General features: G+C 36.9%; 1 protein-coding gene across 2 annotated transcripts in view; it reads left to right on the top strand.

The window, feature by feature from the left end:
• ATM (ATM serine/threonine kinase) overlaps nucleotides 1-23,372 on the top strand; it is a 140,319-nt gene extending 116,947 nt beyond the window's left edge. For both annotated transcript variants that reach the window (XM_067750943.1, XM_067750944.1), the window contains exons 57-63: nucleotides 6,361-6,510; nucleotides 8,456-8,621; nucleotides 9,966-10,052; nucleotides 14,842-14,956; nucleotides 15,715-15,778; nucleotides 20,185-20,321; nucleotides 20,428-23,372. In XM_067750943.1, coding sequence (XP_067607044.1) covers nucleotides 6,361-6,510; nucleotides 8,456-8,621; nucleotides 9,966-10,052; nucleotides 14,842-14,956; nucleotides 15,715-15,778; nucleotides 20,185-20,321; nucleotides 20,428-20,611 — 903 coding nt within the window. In that variant the 3' untranslated portion in view covers nucleotides 20,612-23,372. The remainder of the gene's footprint in view (nucleotides 1-6,360; nucleotides 6,511-8,455; nucleotides 8,622-9,965; nucleotides 10,053-14,841; nucleotides 14,957-15,714; nucleotides 15,779-20,184; nucleotides 20,322-20,427) is intronic.
• The last annotated feature ends 732 nt before the right edge of the window (nucleotides 23,373-24,104 follow it).

A 24,104-nucleotide genomic window follows, 5' to 3' on the forward strand; every position in this document is an offset into this window, starting at 1 on the left:
ATACCACAAGTGTTTATTTTCTTTAGTGAGTTAACCCTACTTAACCTCGAGGTATCCCAACCATCAACTAAGACTAGTTTAAAAATATAATAGAAAAAAGTCCCTTTCACAATAATATAATGTATATAATGTGAATAAACTGCCTAGGATTAATGTTAATAAGAAACATGCAAGACTGTATAAAATAAAATTACAAAACTAATGCAAGAAAGAATAAAGGAAAACTAGGATAAGGGAGAAGTCCCATGTCTTAAATGGGAAGGCAGTGAAAAATGTCAGCTCATTTCTAATTAATGCATAGACAATGAAATTCCAGTAAAAATTTTTATATCATGGAAACATGATTTAAAAGTTTATCTTGAAAAATATATCGGTGAGAATGACTGAAATGTCTTTGATAAAGGCAACAGGTGAAAGTGGACTCTGTCTAATCATATGAAAGCGAATGGTAAAGCTTTAGTAATGAAGATGATATAGTTCATGACATAAAAATAGATTAATAGCCTTGAAATGGATGTTTATATATACATTTATAAGAAATCAGTATATAGCTTTGACTTTTAGGAAGTTCCTGAATAAGCCTAAAAATGCTATTAACTCTGGATATGATGAGATTATGGGTAATACCTGCTTTTTAGTATATTTTGAATTGCCCTAAATGAACATTTTTTTAAATTATAAAAATAATTGTTAAACTAAAAACACCAAATAGTTAGGGGAGTAGGGAAAAAGAAATTAGATCTACCCTCCAAAATTCTGATTGAGTCAGGCTATTGTAATTGAAAACTGAACTTTTTTAGAGCTTCTTAATTGCCTACAGAAATAGAAATATAAAACTCACTTGTTAGTTGGGTGAGGTTGAGGGGTGGGAAAGCATGAAGAAAAGCACACTTTTTCATAATACCTTCAAGTTTGTGAGAAATTTGTCATGTGAAACTTTGTAGGATATTAACTAATATAATTGATGCTTTCTATTAGCAGTTAACAAAAAAACAAGTTCTTATGGAATGCTAAGAGCAAAAGTTTAAAAAAGATCTGTGAGATCTATTCTGCAGAAGGACTTCTTTGGTGTGGTTTAGATCAGTGCTGTTCAAATTTAGCAGGCATCGTAATCCCTGGAAGGGTTTGTTAGAACACAGATGCTGGGCTTCCCTGGTGGCGCAGTGGTTGAGAGTCCGCCTGCCAATGTAGGGGACACGGGTTCGTGCCCCGGTCCGGGAAGATCCCACATGCCGCGGAGCGGCTGGGCCCGTGAGCCATGGCCGCTGAGCCTGCGCGTCCGGAGCCTGTGCTCCGCAACAGGAGAGGCCACAACAGTGAGAGGCCCACGTACCGGGAAAAGAAAAAAAAACAACACAGATGCTGAGCCCCTAGAATTTCTAATTCTAGGATGGAGCCTGAAAATATGCATTTCTAGCCAGGTATCAAGTGATGCTGATGCAGCAGTGTTTCAGGAACCGTACTTTTAGACCCACCAGTCTAATTACTTTGCTGTCATTTGATCTAGCTTAATTATAGGACAAAGTTGATGAGCTGTTAACTGTCCAGGTACTTTAATGTGGCAGGTACTTTAACGATTGCTGAGAAGTTTTTAGAGGGCAGATATTCAGTAACATGAATGAAAGAAAATTTTTATGCTGTAAATGCGGACTTTTAGATAGCATAGATGATGACTGAAGAACTGGGATACAATGTGTTGCAAAAAGTTTGGGCTCTAAGATCCCCTGTTTTTTTCAGAAAGCCACTCAGGTTTCCAAGCAAGTAACACAGTTTAGCTTCCAAAGTTCATTGCTATAAAGCATGAGAGAGAGAACGCCCTAATCTAAAATATTTTGAAGGCAGAAACGACTAAACTCTATTTCTACTTTATGACTTTTTAAATATCTGAGTTTTACAGAGAACTATTTTACCGATTAAATAGTGGAGTTATTTAATGTTACACATCTGAATATTAAAAAATAATCACTTAATATGAGAGTTTAGGTTTGACTTTATTGTTTAGAATTATAATACTGGGCCAATAGATATATGTTATTTTGAGATTACTCCAAGAATGTGAAAGTTATGTTATAACTATATTGCTAGTTGTTCTTGATTTCAGTTAATGTTCCTGGAAGTTCTATAGTGTATGTAGGGAAGCAGTCTGCCTAGTCCAGGTCTTCTGTGGAGTCATTCCCAATCTGGCATTCAGGTGTCCTGTGATCATTGTGTCAACAAGAAGGGTCATTGACTTCCTGAAATTAGCTCTTGGTACCCAAATGTCAGTATACAACCTCAAAAGGAGAGACCTGTATATTGAGGCATACCAGATACCTTTCATCAGAGAGAATCACATGGAGATGAAGGAAGACAAAGTTCTTATTGTATATGCTGACGCTGAGACATAGCCCTCTGATAACTAGAATTCATGTGACTGGACTAATTTATCTCTACCAAAACTACATTTTTAGAAAGTATATTGAACAACTATTCTAAAGTCTTAGATATGAGAGGATTCACTTTTTAAAATCAAAGTCTTATATAAACAATATTTACGTGCAGAAAGAAGCTTCGTACTTAATTCTTCATTATGCCTTATGCCAATAAATAATTTTTCTTCTTTGTGATATATCTTCCTTCTCAGTCAGGATTCTGGGAGAGAAGTTGTAATTCCCTAAGGCATTCACTGTATTTAATGAATTAACTTCATTTCTATGTACCTAGGATGGTACTAGCTATGTACCTTGAGGTAATTTGAGAAAATAGTCATTAATCATTTTTTGTGACGCCCAGGCAAAATACTCAGATACTCAGATGAATTAGGCTATTCCAGGGAATCTTAGTACCTGAGGAAACACTGCCATTTGCCTTTTGAAACTTGAATTCAACTGTTTTTACATTAACCAACATCACAGTTGAATTCTGAAATGAGATAGAAAAAAACCAACCTGGTCCTTTCTAGATCAGTCTCTTAACAAAAGGCAAGGGTTTGATTTTTTTCCCCATAACTAGATATTAATAGAGAGTAATTTTGGAAAAGGTATCTTTGATGGAATATACTAGGAGGCAAGAATGTTAATGTGATCAAGCATTAGGGGTCACAGCTAGCTCAAAGATAGGGCTGGGTTTTCTGGAAGGAAGGCATTTAGAGCTACTTAAGTAGGAAGGAAAATCGGTTAGAAAGGCTATGAGATCTGTTCATTCATTTGTTCAATAATTGTTTATTTACACACCTAGTGTTGTGTTAGATACTCTAGTAGGTGCTGGGGATATAAAAGTAATAAAACATAGTCCTAGTTCTTAAGGAGCTCACCAGGGGAAACAGACACACAATTATAATGCAAAGTGTTAAGTACATTTTTAGAGAATGAAAAGAGCTAAAGATAGAGGAATAATGCTTATCTTTAACACCACTGGGGAAGGCCCAGGCTGAGGGCAGGAAGAAGCTCCAGTGCCACCAGGGCACAGAATAGGGAGAGGCTTGGGCACCAACTCCCAGTGGCCCCTCAACACAAGGCCGTCACCCACAGGGTCACTGTGACTTATTGGAGCAAGCAGAGTCTTCTGGGCCAGGGTTCTTCTAGCTTGTTTTTCACTGTACCCAATTAGGAGGCCTCACTGCATTAACAGGCAGCCAGAACCTGTTTAGTGGTTGCTTACTAAAATGCCTGTAATCCAGCACTGCTCCTCAGATTATGGCCCTGCTTCTAAAGAAAGGGCTCCATTTTGGGAGCCTCTTGGCCCTGAGAGTGAGCAGAGGCTCAGGAAGGATACACAGCGTGAGATTCACAGCCACTGTCCTTCTTCCGCTGCTGGAGACAATTTAACATCCGAGGGAGTTTGAGAGGAAAGGAGGGACCAGCCCTCTCTGCCCTGCCTCATCTGCCTCTGACTGTGCTCCTATAAGAAAATTGATAAGTAGCCTGAAACCCATGGTACCAGGGCCTACCCTGTGTCCATGATCCTTGGCAAGCCCTTCCACTCACCCCCTTAATCAGAGTGGGTGGACACAGAGCAGAAGGAAGCCTGAAAAAGGCTTTAAAGCACAAGCCTTTTGCAGGGGCCCCTCTCAGTAACTTCAGGGCATGGCTTCTGTTCTACAGCCTCCAGGACCTGGGCCTGTGAACATCCAGGAATTAGCCTTAGGATCTGAGCAGCAGTATGTTCCTAAGGCTGAGCCCCACCAGCTAGCTCATCCAGAACTAGCCTCATTTTGGCATCTTGGAGACAGGGTGCTGGCCCTGAGCCTACTCATCTAGAGAGGACAGTCGTAAAGGGTTCAAGACCCAGACACTGTAAAAGCTGGGGTAGAGCCCCCATGAGAGAAACATGAGCCCTGCTCTGGAATCACAGCTGTAGAGGACCATTTCAGGGGAAGGGCAGAGTGGGCAGAAGAGAGTAGGGGTATGTGTGCAGGCAAGGAGGTGGGGGGAGTGGTGACTTAAGACAGAAGCATCTTATTCCCTATATCCTAATTTTGTTTCACTTCAGGGCTTTTCACTTCCCTCTGCCTGGAATACTGTTCCCTCAGATCTTTGCATGAATTATTATTCTTTTAGGTTTTTCTCTAATGTTACCTCTTCAGAGGCGCCTTCTCTGACCATGTCTCTATTACTCACTTTTTTAAATGTATGTTTTGTTCTATTATAATACTTGTTACCTGGCATCATTAAATGTCTATTAGTGTATACGTCTGACACCAGAATGAAGCTTTATGAGGGCATGGTCTTCATCTGCCTCGTTGCCACTCTATTCTCAGTGCCCTAGCACCATGTGTAACACATAATAGACTCTCAACAAATACAGTTAATAAATTAATGAAAGACCTCCTTCATGTTAAGACACAGAATATAAAACAGTAAAACATATTTGAGTACATTAAAATTAAAAATATAGAATTAAAGATACTGTAAAGACAGGTGGCTGAGAAAATGAATTTTAAAAAATTTATTAAACATAAAAAGGATTGTTATAATACTACTAACAACAAGAAGTTTATATATAGAATATGTAAATAGCTCTTACAGACTAGTAATAAAAAGACAAGCAGGTAAGAAAAAAGGTAAAGAATACAAACAGCCAGTTCACAAGAAGAAAACATTTGAATAGCCAATAAGTCTTATCAGATTATACTCTACTGGGAATCTGGAAAATACAAATGAAAACCACAGTGAGATACTATTATACACCTCTTAGATTGACAAAGTATAGAAGTCTGACAATACATTGGGAGGTTATAGAATAAACTCTGCTAATGGGTATATAAATTGGTACAACTACTTTGTATAGTTACTTGGCAATATATGGTTAACTAAGTTGAAGATGCGTATCCCGAATGACCGACCCAGCTCTTCAATTTCCAGGTATGTGTATACCCTAGAGAAACTGAAATATATTCATTAGTAGATTAATTAATTGCAACAGTGTTTCAGGGAAATCTGGAAATAATGTAAATGTTAATCAATATTCCGATTGTATAAATTGGATAATTGTGGCATATTTATACAAAGTACAGTTGTTAAAACGAATGACTTAGGATTAAATGTACTAACACAGTTAAGGTAAAACAGTGTTGAGTGAGAAAAAAACAAATTGCAGAAACATACATATAGTGTAAATACTCTTTATTTAAAGCTTACAATTACTTATGTATGTATAGCTTTGAAATAAAAATACTGTATACCCAAAAATACAGGAACATGATAAGCAAGTTAGCAGTCATCTTGTTGGTAGGGAGGGGCATAAGGTCAGTGAAGGGTACAAAGAGAGCTTTGTCTCTTTCCCAGCAAATATGAATAATCTTAGATTTGATAAAGCTGTTTAGTAGGTAAAAGGGTGTTTGTTTATATTATTTTCTACATTTTATGTATATTTATAAAATGTCATAATTTTTAATCTTCCCAGTAAAATTGCTTTTATGTTTAGGAATACATTTCCTCTTGGTGAAGCTAACGAGACTCCGAAGCAAGAATGCATACACTTTCAATTATTAAAGTATACTAAAATTGACACTACATTTGATATTTTCCAAAGTGAAATTCTTTGAATTTGACATTAAAAGTATAGGAAAGCAAAGTTAATTCCTCTGCTAAATGGAACAAACTAAGTATGGCTCAGTCACAGATGATGAGTATAATTAACAGGATTGACCTCTCAGGGATCATGGAGATTGAGAGAAGAGCAGGTTCTCAGAAGTCTATGCAGCAGACTAGAAAATCTTATTCTTTGAGCTTGTTTATTTTCAGTTGCTTTCTTCCTATGGACAGAAAAATAATAGTATAACTTGAAAAAATGCTTCACACTGACTCTGATAGTTGAATAATCATCACATGCTCTTTAATGCCTTTCCATAATCAAAACATACTTAATCTGTAACTTCAGGTGGTTCCCCTTTCTCAGCGAAGTGGTGTTCTTGAATGGTGCACAGGAACTGTCCCTATTGGTGAATTTCTTGTTAACAATGAGAGTGGTGCTCATAAAAGATACAGGCCAAAGGATTTCAGTGCCTATCAGTGTCAAAAGAAAATGATGGTGAGTAACACTCAAAAATATAAGTTATTGCAAGATTATCTAATAGCTTATTAAAACTGATATCAAATATTATGGAATGTAAAAAGTTTTAATTTCATCAGGTAATTGTTAATGACAGTAAGTATAAGAAAGTAAGCTCACCAGAATGAAAGTGTGTGTGAGTGAAAAAGGAAGGTTTTTAAACTATGATAAGTGTCAACCCTTGTCCTATGAGAACTTAACATTATTCAGTGTATGCAAATTTGCTTCCAGTTTGGGGTAAGCTAATTCTTAACAAAACAAACAAAACACTAACTAAAACCAAAAAAAAAAAAATTATGAAATAGAGACATTCAAAGACATTTGCCACATCACACTGGCCATCTGGTCTGACATTCATTCACCCAATCAGTGACATTTATTGAATGTGTCCTCTCTACCAGATACTATGCTGAGACTTCACAAATATGACTAATCACCATCATACTTATCCCATTTTTAAGATGAGAAGAAGTTCTGAAAATTTTGCTTACTCCAGGTCAATGAGCTAATAAATAGTGGAGCAAGGATTTAAACCTTGTCTGTCCAACTCTAAAATCCATTTACTTTTTCTTTTGTTGTGCTTTCTGTTATATGTTTTTTAAAACGTATGGTAAAGTACTATAGGGATTGTGATGGAAAGGTACTGTGTAGGCACAGAGGAGGACGTGATCAGTTCTACCTGGGACAGGGAGGAGTGGAGAGAATCAGATTCAAGAAAGACTTCATAGAGGAGATGGTATTTGAGCTGAGTTTTATAAATGAATTGGTTTTCCAAGCAGAGGAACATACAAACAAAAAGGAAGGAGGCATGAACAGGCAGGTATAGATAGCATAGGCTTAGGTTTTGAGGAGGAATAGATGAGATTGAAGCAGTAGTCGTTAGTCAAAAAATGGAATGTTATGAAATGTTAAGAAATTTTCACTCTATCCTGTAGGCAATAGAGAACCCTTGAGAAGGATAGTAATATCAGATTGGCATTTTAGAAAACTCTGACAACACTTATATTTTTGAGGGTTATATTTTTGAGAAAGCTGACTAGAGGCATGAGGCGGAGTCTGAACTAAGAGTAATAGCAGTAGGAATGGAGAACAGGCAGTTCATATAAGAAATATTAAAGAGGCAAAACTTAGATGATTTGGTTGCTGTTTAGAAGTGGGGTTGATGAAAAAAGAGTATCAGTGGCACCCAGTTTCCTGGTTGGTATGATGGAGTAGGTGGAGAAACTATTTACCGTGTTGGTGAATAGAGGAAGTGGCTGGGTTTTGCCAAAGATGAGAAGGTGAATTAGTTTGGATTTGGAAATGATCCAAGTGAAGATGTTGAGTGGGAATTTGGAGAGGCACATCAGGCTGGAGCTTATTAAAGATACCTGAGCCAAAGATACAGATTTGGAAGTATCAGTCCATAGATGAGGATTGAGCCTTTTGAAGTAGATGTGCTTTGCTTCAGGAAATTATTATATAGTAAGGAAATGTTGAAGGACAGATCTGAGATGTGTCAGCTGCTTTGCCATCCATCCGGGATTGATTTTTCCATTCTTTCTCTTTTTCCTGTTTCCTATCACACCCCTAGTGCTGGGATATACCTAAGACTATCTGGAGCTACCTTTGGCATTTTTGTGTTTACTTCCACATAGCTTACAGAATCATTCAAATTAGAATTGAATTAAAACAGATAACAGTCACTGTTGGTATGCCACCTTCCCCTAAAATTAACATGAAAACCCTAAAGGGATTATAGCTTGTTATTAATTGCTTCCCTGACCAGACTTTTAGCTTCTTGTGGGTAGAGATAATATCTTGTTCATCTTTTTATTGCCTTTATTTCTATCATACTATTTTCCTATTGAAACTCCTAGTAGACTTCAGTTAAATTAGTTGAACAGAATATTCAGAAAATAATTTTATATTTTATCTATTAAAGGATGTACAAAAAAAGTCTTTTGAAGAGAAATATGAAACCTTCATGGAGATTTGCCAAAATTTTCAACCAGTTTTCCGCTACTTCTGCATGGAAAAATTCTTGGATCCAGCTGTTTGGTTTGAGAAACGATTGGCTTATACTCGGAGTGTTGCTACTTCTTCTATTGGTAACCTTCTTATACATTTTAGTAGATTCAGCACTTCCTACATTCTGAGTTACAGGGGGATGGTGGTGGTGTTGGTGTTTGTTAATCAGACCATCTTCATCATTAGGTCATTGTGTTTCTTTTTCATCCTGATTCTTAGCTTCTAAATGTAGCTCTTAGCTTTGGCAGGAGAGAATTTCTTTTTTCCAGGTAGGGAAATAAAGACTGGTTATTTTTCTTCATTGCTTAATAGTGAATATGGTTTATTTTCTTTCCCCTCAATGTATTATTTTCTGGGATTTTCTTTGGAAAATAATAAAACTCGTGATAATTCCATTTAAGTTATTTTCTTTAATTATTATTGTTCTTGCATACAGCCTCTATAATACCATGATATTAACACCCAAAGATTGATTCTGTTTAATAGAATTTTGGTTTTGGAATAGGAATAATGATATATATTTAAATATTCTGTATACAATATATATTTTGGCTTTTTTTATTTCTGAGAGATTGGAATAGTTAGATAGGGCAGTTAACAAAATCTTAGAGTATGAGAACTAACAGGAATATCAGTGATCTATTGTTTTTTAATTAAAGACCACTCTTTTCATCACTTAGGTACAATACACCAGGCAGGACATGTATATTTTGAAAATTTTCTAGGTAATAATGAAACCCTCTTTTTTTCTACAATGAGAATCATTAATCTGATTCAACTAATTTAGTTTACAAACGACAGTTAATGACAGAGCTAGCCATGCACCCCAGGCATCCTGACACCCTTTCCACTATTTTTTTGTAACACCTTATAGTGTGTTTCATTAGGTTAAAAGCAATTTTAAAACATGTTATCATCTGTGTTAAAAACAGAAATGTAGTTTTTCCTGGATATATACCTGATGAAATGAATTATTGACTAATTTGTGTTAAATATAATTCATCAAGCAGAAGAAAGTTTCACTGAAGAATGAAGAATTTACCCATAGGCGCCTCAGTTTAAAAGTATACTCAATAAATATTTGAGTGTATATAGTGCACTGCTTTGGCCCTGGTAAATAATGGGTCTCAATTTTAACCACACTCAATTTTGAAGTATTAATATTTTAATATATGTGCTTATTAGTAAATGGAAAACTTTTTTAGCAAATCATCTAGGATTTGTAAAATGCAGTATAAATGAAAATGGCTGGCAAGATTTGACTTAAACTGAAAATGGCCGGTTATGTACATAATTTCCTTCAAGTAGGCAAAAAAGCCTAAGCTACTTAAAAATTATATAGAGTCAGTGGTATTAGTTGAAATTATGGCTAATTGTGTTATAGAAATAGATGATATCAGTAATTTCAGATTTTTTTTTTCTAGTTGGTTACATACTTGGACTTGGTGATAGACATGTACAGAATATCTTGATAAATGAGCAGTCAGCAGAACTTGTACATATAGATTTAGGTAAGTAACAAAATATATGTTTCTTTGTTCAGTAAATATTTGGTCATCAAGAAATGTTGTTTGCCTGCCAGGATATTGCAAGTATGAGAGAGAGATCAAAACAATAAATATTGTTTAAAAAAAAGCATAAACACAGTGATGCTGGAGGGAGTAGCTAATTCTGCCTTGGATAATGAGTGACATTTAAGCCAGATCTCAAAGAAAGAAAGGATAATCTAGAGAGAGGATAGAGCAGATATGAAGGGAGGAATAATGAAGTTGTAGCATGTTTTAGGAATGGTGAGACATTAAATGTGGCTGGAGTGAAGTTTGCATGTAGTTGAGTAGCTTGAGGTATAGATTGGTACTAGATTATAAAAAGCCAGGCCAAGAAGTTTCAACTTTAATCTGTTAAACAATGGGAAGTAAATGAAGATACATTTAATCAGGACATAATCTTATTTGATTATTGGAAAGATAATTTGGGGAACAGTATCTGTGCAGTAGGAAAACAAATTAGGATATGTTATAATAGTTTAGACGAGATAATGAAAGAAATGATTTGGACTAAAGTTGTATGAAACAGGAGTTGGATTTGGGGGACATTTTTGTAGTAATTTTGCACCAGTGATATTAGATGTGGAAATAGTGGGAGAGGGAACTCCAAGATAACTGAAGTTTCTAGCTAAGGAAAACAGCAGGTTTTGTAGAGAATAAGAAACTGATGAGTTTAGTTTTGTATGTTGTTTTGAGGTATTATTGGGATTTCCAGGGCAAGTAGACAGTTTAATATATAGGAAAGCAAAGATGTTGAACATAGTAAGAGATGTAGAACTTTTCAGCAAATAGATTTTAGTTGAAGTCATTGGACTAGAGGAGGTTCTAATCTTGTACATCATCCTTGATGACGAGAACTAAGGATGGAATTGTAAGGAATCTCAGCATTAAAAAGGCTGAGTCTTGGGAATTGCCTGGTGGTCCAGTGGTTAGGACTCGGCACTTTCATTGCTGAGGGCCCAGGTTCAATCCCTGGTTGGGGAACTAAGTTCCCACAAGCTGCACAGCGAGGCCAAAAAAAAGGCTGAGTCAGAAAAGAAAAAAAAAAAATGAGGAATAACCAACAAGTCATAGAAAGTAGAGGTAGGGATATCTTGGAAGACAAGAGAGGATAAATTTTCATGGAGGAAGAAGTGCTGTGCTCAGTAGTATCTGATACAGAAAGGTCAAATAAGATGAATGCTGAAAATAGACCTTTGAATTTAACAATTAATCTTAGTAAACTTTGGATAGAATGGAGGAAGTAAGATTGTGAAAAGGCAAGGATTAAATGGAAGTTAAGGATGTGTAGGCTAAGAATCTGGAACTGTTCTTCAAGAAATTTAGAAGTAAGGGAAGAATGAAGAGAAATTTGCTGCAGAGATGGGAGACACACATTTGGTCCCCTCCCCCCACTTCTTTTGGTTTTGAGGGTTTTTTGTTCTTGTTCATTTGCTTTCTTAAGATGGGAGATACTTATAGGAGAGAGACAAAGATAATTGAAATAGCAAGGGAAATCATGAAGTATGTGAAGGTGTAGCGTTGGCTTTACACTGGAAGCGTGTTAGCTTTTCCTCCAAGAGAAGAAAGGATGAGTGCTAATAGGAAAGTCTTCAGCTAGAGGGGAAAGAATTTGAGGGAAATTATATTTGCTATTCTGTTTTCTCTGAGAACTGGAAAGCATGTTTATTTGCTAATAATTGGAGGGATGGTAATTGGCCTTAAAAGAACAATAAAATTTTAAAAGTGGGTACCATGGAAATGAGACCAACGGCTGGCTAGAAAGGCATAAATAAAAAAGACATGCCAAGAATTTTAAGGGGCATTTTAGGGTGATAATCCCAAATTTGTAGTGTCATCATATGGTTTCTTCCAAGCACCCTCAGCATCCCTGGAATTTAAGTTCTAGTTTGAAGTGGTAAGTGTGGAGGAACAAGGGGCCAAGAAGATTTGAGTTACTAGTGAGAGTAATCAACTTTGCAGGCTATACCCTGAGCTGAGTAGGGAAGGAAGAGAGACTAAAAGACTAGAAATCTCAGTGAGTTTGAAGATTATTTAACACGAATAAAGGGGTAGAAGGAGAAGAGGTTTTAAGTAAAATGTAGAATTTAAGATTTCTTAGAAAGTACAGTTTTAGGAGATTATAAGTTCTATAGTATAAGTTTTTGCTAAGTGGTTTGCTAAGAGAGAGTAAATTGAATTTCATTAGAACAGAGAAGATCAAGAATATTATATGGTTTTCCCCAGAATGAATTCCAGAGTTAGGACAGAGAGGAAGATTGTGAGCTAGGTCCACACCAACATTCAATGAATTTGATAGGAAATCTTAGATGTTGGGTTATAATAAATATGAGGATGAGTGGAGTTGTTAGAGCCAGAATGTGGGAACTCAGTAGAGGAGTGAAATTTTGCATGAGAACAAAAGGGCAGTGCAATGGAAGCTGCAAAGTAGAGATAGGAGTATGCCAACCGATGTCCAGGCCATGCTAAACACATCTATAAATGAGAAAGGTAAATTGGTATAACCAGTTTGGAATACTGTTTGGCATTATCTGCTAAAGCTGGGAATTGTGACCCAGCAATTCCACTGCAGTAAAAATGCACGCATGTGTATAAGAATGTTCATAGTAGTACTATTCATAATAGCCCCAAATTAGAAACAGCCCCAACCCCCATCACAAATAGAATGGATGAACAGTCTACAGCCATACCACCCTGAACGCACCTGATCTTGTTAGATCTTGGAAGCTAAGCAGTGTCAGGCCTGGTGAGTACTTGGATGGGAGAATGGATGAATGAATTTTATTGTATTCATAAAATGAAGTACTATATAACAATGAGATTGAATGAACTATAGCCACACTCAACATGGAAGACTCACAAATACAATCTTAAGTGAAAGAATCTAGATACAATAGAATATATACTGTATAATTCCATTTATGTAAAATATAAAACTGATAAAATTAATCTATAGTGTTGGAAGTCAGGATAGTGGTAAGCCTTTGAAGAGGTGTTTCGTGATTCATAGAGAGATGAGGCGGGGCTTCTGGAATGCTGGTTACATGGGTTTGTTCATTTTAAAAATCTCAATTAGCCACACACTTGAATGACTTTGATGATTTGTACACTTTTCTGTGTATCTCTTTGATTATCTGTTGCTGCATACGAAACCACCCCAAATTTAGTAGCTTAAACCCACTATTACTATATCTTATAGTCTATGCGTTGACTGGTCTCAGCTGGAAAATTCTCACTTATGATCTTTCACACAGCTGTAGTCAGCACCTGGGGCTGAATTTACCTTAGGATTCAACTGGGCCAGTGTCCAAGATGGCTTCTTACACATTTGATGCTTCATTGCTCCTCCATGTGGCCTCTCTGTCTAGCAGAGTAACCTGAACTTCTTACAAAGCATCTCAGAGCTCCGAGAGGAAGGAAGTAGAAGTTAAGGGTTAGCTTGCAACTGGCACAGTGTCACTTCTGCTATATTCTCTTAGAGTAGTGTCATACGACCAATCCAGATTCTTCCCTCTCTTTCTGGGACTCCAATAACAACATTAGACTATCTCACTGTATCACTTATGCCAAACCTTGTTTTTCCTTCAGCTCACCCATGGTGTCAGTGGAAACCATGTGGGGAGCCTGGACTTCCCGTGTCACCAATCTGTAGCAAGGAGCCCCCTTTCCTCTTGGATGTCAGAGGAGGCCAAGTGGGGAACCTGGTCTTCTACCACGACTTAGCAGTAAATAAGGTGGTTACTCCCAAAGCCAGCAAAAATAGAAGTGTAGATAAGATCCAGAGTCTCATAATGTAATATTTAAAAAGGTCAAAATTTCAATTGAAAATCATTTGTCAGGAAAATTGCAGTTTGAATGAAAAACAATAGACGTCAGCACTGAGGTGACAAAGATGTTAGAATTATCTGACAAAGATTTTAAAGCAGCCATCATAAAAATACTTCAAGAAGCAATTACAAACATGTTTGAAACAAGTGAAAAGGTGCTAAGTCTCAGCACAGAAATAGTTTCAACATAGAAATAGGAGATATAAAAGAGAACCAGGTGAAAATTTTATTTTCCATTTTTTGGATGATTCTCTAGAGAACTATGTTGAGTGAAAAAAGCTAATCCTCTACATACTGTTTGACTCCATTGATATACTTGAAATTACAAAATTATAAAAATGGAAAACAGATTAGTTATTACTGGAAGAGCAGGGGGTAGGGGTAGGCCTTGGGAGTAAGTAGGTGTGGCTAATATAGCATGAGGGATCCTTGTGTTGATGGAAATATTCTATATCTTGATTGTATCAGTGTCAACATCCTGGTTATGATATTGTACTGTAGTTTTGCAAGATGTTGCCATTGGGGAAAAGTGGATAAAAGATATAGATATAGATACAGATATAGATATAGATATCGATACACACACACACACACACACACATATATATATATATATATATCTTCTGCATTTTAAATTCTACCCTTCACTACCTCATATTTAAAAGTCACCCTTTAACATAGAATTCTCTAATTACATCAATAAATAATTTTTTTAACTTGATTTTTTAAAATTGGAGGTGGATCTCCTCGAGAATGCTGGAGATGAAGAAGGCAGGCAGAGCAGAAACAGAATAAATGACTGTGTGTTTTAGTACTGATTGAATATTGGTGACAAATTATTTAGTGCCTCTGCAAAGTTCACATACCAGTTGAGGAAAGTAAATTAGCTATGGGACCTCCTAACCTCACTGTATTTTTTACTTCAGGAGTTGCTTTTGAACAGGGTAAAATCCTTCCTACTCCTGAAACAGTTCCCTTTAGACTCACCAGAGATATTGTGGATGGGATGGGCATTACTGGTGTAGAAGGTGTCTTCAGAAGGTAAGTCAAATAGGGTAAGGTAAGGCAGATGATTTTTGGTGTTGAAATTATTTGGATTATTGATTTCTATAGATTATAGAGTTCACCCTTACTAGAATTATTATACATTCCAGTGCTTTACCAGTACTAAGGAAAAGACCTTGGGTAAAAGCAGTAATTATTTCCCCTTCCTTCAGACCACCTGGGACCTCACCCAATATGACACACATACTGTCCTCCCTTACTGCCTCTGGAAGCAGCCCGCCTTTAATTTTCACACCTTTGTCCTCGCTAACTCTTTGTTTACTGATCAGAACTTCTCTTGTGTGCTCATTCTTGGGTATATAAATTATCTTAAAGGAGCTTATGATCTGGTACCAATTTCTGCTAAAAGAACTTTGCAGTTCCCTGTAGTTTTCCCAGCATAGGCCTACATACTCAACTTTCTTTCTTTTTTAAGTCTACATACTCATCTTTTAACAGGGCAGATTCTAGTCAAAGTAAACTGTAATTACCATAATAATCAACTGAAAGAAATGTTTCATAGTAGTATTGTGTTATTCTTATAAATGCTAAGTTCATATTCACAAATATATTTGTATTCATTTTAGAAACATCTACTGAAAACCCACTCTGCCAAGTACTATGCTCTTTGAGATATTAATTTGGGAATTATTAACAAGAATAGTCTCAGCATACTAAACATGAGTATATAGGAGGTAAAGATATGTTGAAAACGTTGGTGTATAATAAGATTCATATTTATAATGTGTTTGTAGATGCTGTGAGAAAACCATGGAGGTTATGAGAAACTCTCAGGAAACCCTGTTAACCATTGTAGAGGTAAAGTATATTATAAGGAAATCTTTATTTCTCTGCCCGATAGACTGTGTATCTTGTTAGGAAGGCACTGATTGGAAGATCAGTGCTTTGTTTTAATGAGGTGGGATGATGCTGGGCAGCAGGAGAGTAAATAGTGGCTTAGAAACTTGAGGCCTTCAGCCCCCTCAAGTTTCTTGGAATGTTACAGCACTATAAGTAACTATAACTATAACTATAACTATAACTATATAACTATAACTATAACTATATAACTATAACTATATAACTATAACTATAACTATAACTATATAACTATAACTATAGTTATAGTTATATAGTTATATAACTATAACTATATAACTATAACTATATAACTATAACTATAAGTCTTTAATACATACATCAGCATTTTGACATCTTAGGTACCTTGTATGGTATTATTTTCAGAATGGTTTCCTTTGGAGTTTGAAGAAAAATCAATAAGTTGTATCTCCTTTTCCCATGCCCAGGTTCAGAACCATGTAGTGAGACAGATGGAGATCAAAGTGTCAACATTGTTACTGTAGGAACATGACTGAGCAGTGAGGGCCAAACTGGCTTGCTGCTGGTGCCACCTCAGTGCCTCTTTGCTGTCTTAACCTGGGAATAGCCCACTGAGTGGGGTTTGGGCCTACAGGGCATAAACACTCCATCAAGATCACTGCCTCATGTTGATCAGGGCAGAAAGGGAAGGAAGTCCAGCAAATTTCCAGTGCTTATGACGTTAATTCTACCCAAGTGAGAATTGGGTACCCAAGGCAGTCATTCTCTATCCTAGTAAAGGGTATGTGGGGCAAGAGATCAGGAGAGTGTCCTCCACAGGGAAGCTTGGAAGTAGAGTTGAAGCATGCCTCCCTTACATTCTTTCAGCTTTTTGTTCCTTTAACTGGTGGTGCTGGACCTGGCTGCACTTTACTATCACCTGTATTTTTTTTTTTTTTTTTTTTTTTTTTTTTTGCAGTACGCAGGCCTCTCACTGCCATGGCCTCTCCCATTGCGGAGCACAGGCTCCGGACACGCAGGCTTAGCAGCCATGGCTCACGGGCCCAGCCGCTCCGCGGCATGTGGGATCCTCCTGGACCAGGGCATGAACCCGTGTCCCCTGCATCGGCAGGCGAACTCTCAGCCACTGCGCCACCAGGGAAGCCCGACCTGTATTGCTTTTAAACAACATTGATGTTGACCAAATTTGAACTAAACTTCTAGGGATGAGGCAAGAACATTTGTATTTTTTAAAAGCTTCATTGGCATTAACCATTAAGCCTGTGATCAACAAGGTGGAACTATATCCCAAGGAGGGTGAAATTTATAGTCTATTAGGGTGGTCCTGTGTCTACTACCTTTATGAACCAAAGTCCTCTTTATGGCCCCTTTGGACTGCTGGTGGCGATATGGATTTTTGGTACAAAGAGAGTTAAAATGGGTCCCAATAGTGTGTTGATAAAGTTAACTCTTTATCAACTTGCTGTTCCCAAGGCTGGAAAAGCTTTCCCTTTTCCCCATATACATATTGTCATTTGTTTGCCATTGGTGCTGCAGCAAGAATAAATGATAACATGGATGCCTCAGTAATGCAGAAATCAAGGTCTAAAATCAAATTATCTTGCTTTTTTTGCATTTAAGACCAAAAAATCCAGACTTTTCAAATTAATTTAAGATCCAAAGAAGTTTAATGTATTCCCCAGTATTTTACTCTGTTCAGTCTCAGTCAAAAGGATTTTTGTGTCTGGGTAGATGTGGGGGTTCCTTCAGTACCAATGTCCTGAGTTAACACTTGCTAGAAGAGGGTAGTTCGTTCAAGGCTTCAGAACTTTTATTAGTTGAATGCCAAATTGCTCGTGAGCCTCATTCTTTAAAGAGTGGTAGGAGATAAAGTTAGAGAGGTCATAGTGGGCAGATTATTTAGGGGTTTCTAACTTAGTGTGAGGATTTTAGACTTTACTGAGTAAGATGGAAACTGTTGGGGAGTTTCAGGCCACTGCATCTCCACCTGCAATAATGGTGTCACTTATAAGCTTTTATAAGCTTTGTGTGTTTTACACTGATTTGCTTAATCTTCCCTCTGTAAATCTGTCTGAATTTCCTGAAATAATTTAGTGTGGTTGTCCCAACCTTCCCAGCTGACCTCACTGTGGACTTTGTGCCTTCAGCTTTAGCAGGGTACTTCTCAGGAGTTTTGTTGGATCCCAATCCTCTGGAATGTCATTTCAGTCTCCTTTTTTGTAGTCATTACGTTTGCTCTGTTAGATTTCATTGAGCCACAGTCACTGTTTCTGATATAATAACAATTAAAACTTCTCGCTTCCTAACCCTCTTTAAGAACACTGTGACTTGGCTGCATTTCCCTTTCCTTCTCAGTACATTTGTCTCTACTGGCCTTCAAGATCTCATTTTCTTTTTCATAGTAGACCATCCTGTCTTCTAAGATTTTATCCATTCTACTAAGGTAATCTCTCCTTTTAACTCAATGGTTCTTAGCCAAGTGCAGTTTTGCTCTCTAAAGGACAGTTGGCAATGTCTGGAGACATTTTTGATTGTCATAATTGGGGCTGGGGGAGATGTGAAGGTACTATTCACATCTAGTGGGTAGAGGCAAGAGATGCCACAAAACATCCTATACACACAGCCCTCACACCAAAGAAATATCCAGCTAAAAAATGTCAGTAGTGCCAAGATTGAGAAACCCTGCTTTAACTTAATCTATATTCCTTTCTTGTTTTTTGTTCAACCAGTCCTGTTCTGATAATAAACCTAAAGTATATTTTTTTAATTACTCCAGTTCCTCCTTGATTCCAGAATTTGCAAATATGATTCCTAACACAAGCCCTTGGGTTTGAAATAATTCAATTGTGTTGTTTCTCTGTTTCAACCAAAGAAGACCATATAGTCTGTTTATAATAGAGGCCCCTATTTCTTTTCATTAGTTGGTTAATAAAATATATGTCCCTTTGGGGAGTGAAACTGGTTTGGATCCCTGAAGTCTAAACCCATGTCAGTGCCCAATTTGAAGTCCCATAGAAACCCTTAAATTTATGGACAAACCACATATATTCAGAGTCAGTCCCTCTGTACTTTTTAATAGTCCTGGAGGATGCTCAGAACAGCATAAACAGATGACCAGTTTTTGGTACTGCTGATCTAGTATTTGTCCTGGAATTAAACGTGTAATGCTAAGGGCATTTTATAGTATCAGACTGCAGACCTACCTAGAAACACAAAAAAGGCAGCAGCAAGAAAGTATTCCAACTTTGTAATGCTGGAATATCCTGCAAAATCAGGCATTCCTGGAGTTGAGTCTTCATTTATTATTAAGACTTGTATGGTAAGCATTTGCTGAGGCCTATTTAAAAAAAATTATGTGCTTATAAACACCAGGGGCAGTTAGCTGTTCTGTATTGCCGAGGTCAAAAATCCCTGTGACCGGGCTTCCCTGGTGGCGCAGTGGTTGGGAGTCCGCCTGCCGATGCAGGGGACACGGGTTTGTGCCCCGGTCCCGGAGGGTCCCGCGTGCCGCGGAGCGGCTGGGCCCGTGGGTCAGGGCCGCTGAGCCTGCACGTCCGGAGCCTGTGCTCCGTAGCGGGAGGGGCCACGGCAGTGAGAGGCCCGCGTACCGCAAAAAAAAAAAAAAAAGATCCCTGTGACCTCACTTACTAAAATTAAGACTTAGAATCACTTGCTCTGGCCATGCCAGTTATTTTAGTATTCAGATTCTACTCCATATGTAGATTTCAAGATGCCAACCATAGCACTAGACCTTGGGTTTTGAGGAGTTTTCAATAAATTATACCTTTTTTTCTCCACCCAAATTTGGAACTAATTGAGTGGAAAAGAAAGAGCCTTAAGAAGCCATAGAGATCAAAATGTCAGGTTTATTACTGATACAGCTGTTGGAGAATATGGCTTAGGAGTAAGGTCCAAATAGGCTTGCTACTGCTGTCCAGCTCCCACAATCTAATATATCCCTTGGTACAGCTCACCTGAGGGAGAGTTGGGGCCTGCAGAGAGTTGGGGCCTGCAGAGAGTTGGGGCTTTGGCAAATGTTCTTACCGAAAAACTGATCAAGAGGAGAGGGAGAAGGAAAGAGTAACTAGTGCTTGTCTGCTTTTAATTGATTAGTTTCACCCAATCAGGAAACATGGGTCAAAGGATGTCACAGCCCCCAAAATGGAGAAAGAATGAATGCAGATGGGAGAAAAATCCGAGAACATCATGTTAGTATAGTTTCCTCCACAAGGAAACATGAAGCACGTGTGATAAGTTTGCCCCTCCATCCCAGTCAACTACCATGTGACTGGCCTGTATTATTTTTATAATACTGGTTCTACTGTTTCTAAATACATCATCAAAATACACATTGTTCTTCTAATACATATGTCCTCTCTATCTAGGTCCTCCTGTATGATCCTCTCTTTGACTGGACAATGAATCCTTTGAAAGCTCTGTATTTACAGCAGAGGCCAGAGGATGAAAGTGAGCTCCACTCCACTCCAAATGCAGATGACCAGGAATGCAAACGAAATCTCAGGTGAGCAGTTTTTGGGGAAGGATCTGTTGTCAATTGTTCAGATTCTCCTATTCCCAAGGCCCTTTAAACTGTTCCACTTCATTAACCTTTGTGTTTTTTTCATTAGTGATATTGACCACAGTTTCAACAAAGTAGCTGAACGTGTCTTGATGAGACTGCAAGAGAAACTAAAAGGAGTGGAGGAAGGAACCGTGCTCAGTGTTGGTGGACAGGTGAATTTGCTCATACAACAGGCCATGGACCCCAAAAATCTCAGCCGACTTTTCCCAGGCTGGAAAGCTTGGGTGTGATATTAAACATGTGATTGCCTTTGAATTCAGCCTTTAGAAATTGTATTTTGGCCTTCATTTTTAACCCACCCACATACTTCAAATAGGTATTAATATTGAACTAAGTAAACTAATGTGTTTTTTAAAAAACGTTTAATGCTTGCTTCATTTACCTAAAGATGCTTTGATAGTCTCAAGGAACAGTTTTCTCACACTTTAGAAATGGTCAGTCAGTCATGCTCTACTTCTAAGGTAAATGTTTATTTTTTCTTCTCAAGTGCATACTTGTATCATTTTCAGTAGAATCACTGACTTTTGCTTTAGCTGAAAATGCAAGCAGCATGAGTATAGCAGCAGCGCTGGCAGATTTTTCTTTAGTAGGAGTTAGAACAAATAAATATACTGCTAGTTTTGATATAGCTTTAATTAAAACTTGTTTCCTGGATATTATATATGAATGATAAAATATTAATATATAAAAGGAAGAAAATAACTTTAAAATTGTAACCATCTGTATACCATGGTAAATATGTTTGGATTTTCAGTAGTAAGATCACTCAGTGTTACTCAGTAATGAAGGTGTTATGATATGGAGAACAAATTTCACAGACACAGTATGGTTACTATTTTTTAGAAATGTATATTAGACCTTCTCATTCTGTTCTCTTTATCTTTTAAGCCCTCTGTGTTTCCAGTACTTTATCTTTCTATGATGCCTTCATATCTGTCTTCTAGTTCATGAATTCTCTTGTCTCTATGTAATCTCCTTTTTAAACTATTCATTGGGTTTCTCCTTTCAAAAATTGTTTTCCATTTCTAGGTATGTATCATTCTTAAGATTTGCCTATTATTTGTTTCATGATGTCTAGTTGGGGTTTTTTTTTTAACTTTAAGTTTCTGTTGTTTGTATATGTTGGTTTTTGTAATTGGTGGGCTGTTTATCCATGTATTTTGTGACTTTAGAAGGTGAGCTTATTTTCAGTAGGACCTTCTCATGGGAATCTTGAGTGACCTGGGCTAAGAATAATTCCTTCCAGAAAAGTTTTATGTCTGGTTATGTCATAGTTCCAGGGCTATCACTGACAGAGGACCACTCTTTCTTTAATTTCTTGGCTTCAGGGTTTCCTGACCTGAAGAGTACTATAAATTTACTGAGAGAAGACTCCCAGGCCAAGACAGACATTCTTCCACATTATCTCCCTGTGCTAGTCAGCAGAATGTTTTACCGATGACCCCCCTTTCACTGAGAGTGTAAGCCTGAATGTGTCCCAACCTTATGGACATGAGGGGAGGTGCATTTAATTACTACCCACTGCCTTTTTAAAGTCCTCTTACAAATGTTATAGCTGAAATTCATAGGTTAATGAGATTGGCAAGTTTGCCAGGATAGCTAGAATATCAGCTCACACATCTACCTCTCTGGTTTTTAGTTTCCTTCTGAAACTGAAAATTTTTGGCCATAAGGATTTCCCCTTTCTTACAACTTCTGCTATGTGTTTAAAAAATATTTCTTATACCTTACCTAGCATTTCTGTGTGTATTGTTGGAAGGAAAGGGTTTAGGTATCAAGTTTGATATATAGCTAGAAATGGAACTCTTCTGTCCCCATAGTGTCATTAGATAAACAAATAAAACTATTGACTTGTCTATTGGTGAATATAATCCTTCCTCCATCCTTAGGAAATTGTTCATCTCAGCTGCAGAGATTAAGAAATGGGTGATTGAACCTTGATGAATGAATAGGATGAATGAATAGGAAACCTATTTTTATTACCAAAGTGAATCAAGGGAATGTAGCAAACTTAGAATGTCTTTATTTAAGAAAGCCTTGAAATCTTCATGGGTGGAATAAGAAATTATCAGCTAGATGATAGTATAGGTAAGTGAATTTGTAGCTAATTCTTGCTAGTTGATGTATGTTATTCAAAGAGCTTTGAATAACATCATTAATCTACTCTTCAGCATTGAATGGTGTGCTGTAAAGCTCCTGTCCTATTCAGATTCTAAAGATTATGACAAGATGGAACAATGTCTGGAAATGAATAAGATAGAAATCTGGGAACAAATGAGGAATGTTTAGATTTTTAAAATATTTATGATAAAATATTTGTTGTATGCTGAGTACCTGACATACATTATATGCAGTGTCTTTTGCAAGATTAGTGATGTTATTCCAGTTTACAGGTGGGGAAAGTGAAATTTGGAAAAATAAAATAACTTGTCCAAGGGCAAAATATAATATGTTGAAGGTACAAGTTTAATATGGACAATCTCTAACTTGGAAATCTTTCAAGTGAAAAGAATCTAGGCTTTACCAGTCAGTTGCTCATAAGGTCAGTGGAAACCAAGGAGAGAAGCTACTAGAAAAGCAGATAAATTACAGACTGTTTGAACAGTTGTGTTCAGATTAAGGGAGATACTATTCGTTCCACTATTCTCTGTGCTGATCATACCACCTAATTAGTAGGTAAATAAATCCATGGCCATGATAGTATATACTTAAAATATATGCACTTAGAAATGCTAAAAATTTAAATATGGCCTAAAGCAAATAAAAGCAAAGAGGAAAACCTTTGATCTTCTTAAAGATTAAAGTAGGCTAGTGTTTAAATACATAGAAAGCTAGTGTACTGGCTTGAAATATGGAGATATGTGCCACTTCAAATATTTTGGTTGTACCTTAATGAAATTATATATTTCATGTAGATTTTTTTTAGTACTATTGAATGTATTTCTTTATTACACTGTTACCTGTTTTAAAATAAATCTTAAAGAAAATGTATGCTAAGACTCATTCATTTTATTTAAATATTTGAGTGTTCTGTGCGCCAAGCATGGTGCTGGGTATACAGCAATTTACAATGCAGTGTGAACTGAGAAGCCTGCTACACAGGACCAGACCAGTATGGTTCATCTCACTCTAAATAATCTAGTAGTTTTTCTTGATTACCCTGTGACAAACCAAATGAATGTTCTTTTTTGGGGGTGCCTAGAGAGTGATCTGGTCGACATTTCTAGAGTCTAAAAAATATATACTGGAAATGACAAAGATCCTAATATTCTAAATTTGAAGTTTGCATTCCACATATTTTTGTTTTTTAAAAAATCAGTAACTTCAGTCTTTAGAGTTTCAGGCTTTTTTGTCCAGTTTCTGAAAAAGTGAATTTTGCATAAATACAGTACAAAGTTTTCACAGAGATTAGGTTCAGAATTTGGTGTGTAAGGTGAAAATCTAATGAAAATTATTCCCTGAAAAATCCCTTACTTTGCCCATAATGTACAACATGCATAATTTTTTTAATGTACAACAATATGTAAAAATATATACTTTTACACTAATATACAATGTATGATTCTAAAGCAGTGGTTCTCAGGGGGTAATTTTGCTTCCCCACTCATTTGGCAATGTCTGAAGACATTGTGAGAGCATGAAACATGGACATATAGTGTTGAAGTTTAAGATCAGTACACATTTCCAAACCAGGAGAGAAATGGTTATGATTTGACTTGTAGA

This window comes from Pseudorca crassidens, chromosome 9, assembly GCF_039906515.1.
Source record: "Pseudorca crassidens isolate mPseCra1 chromosome 9, mPseCra1.hap1, whole genome shotgun sequence".
Classification (NCBI taxonomy): domain Eukaryota; kingdom Metazoa; phylum Chordata; class Mammalia; order Artiodactyla; family Delphinidae; genus Pseudorca; species Pseudorca crassidens.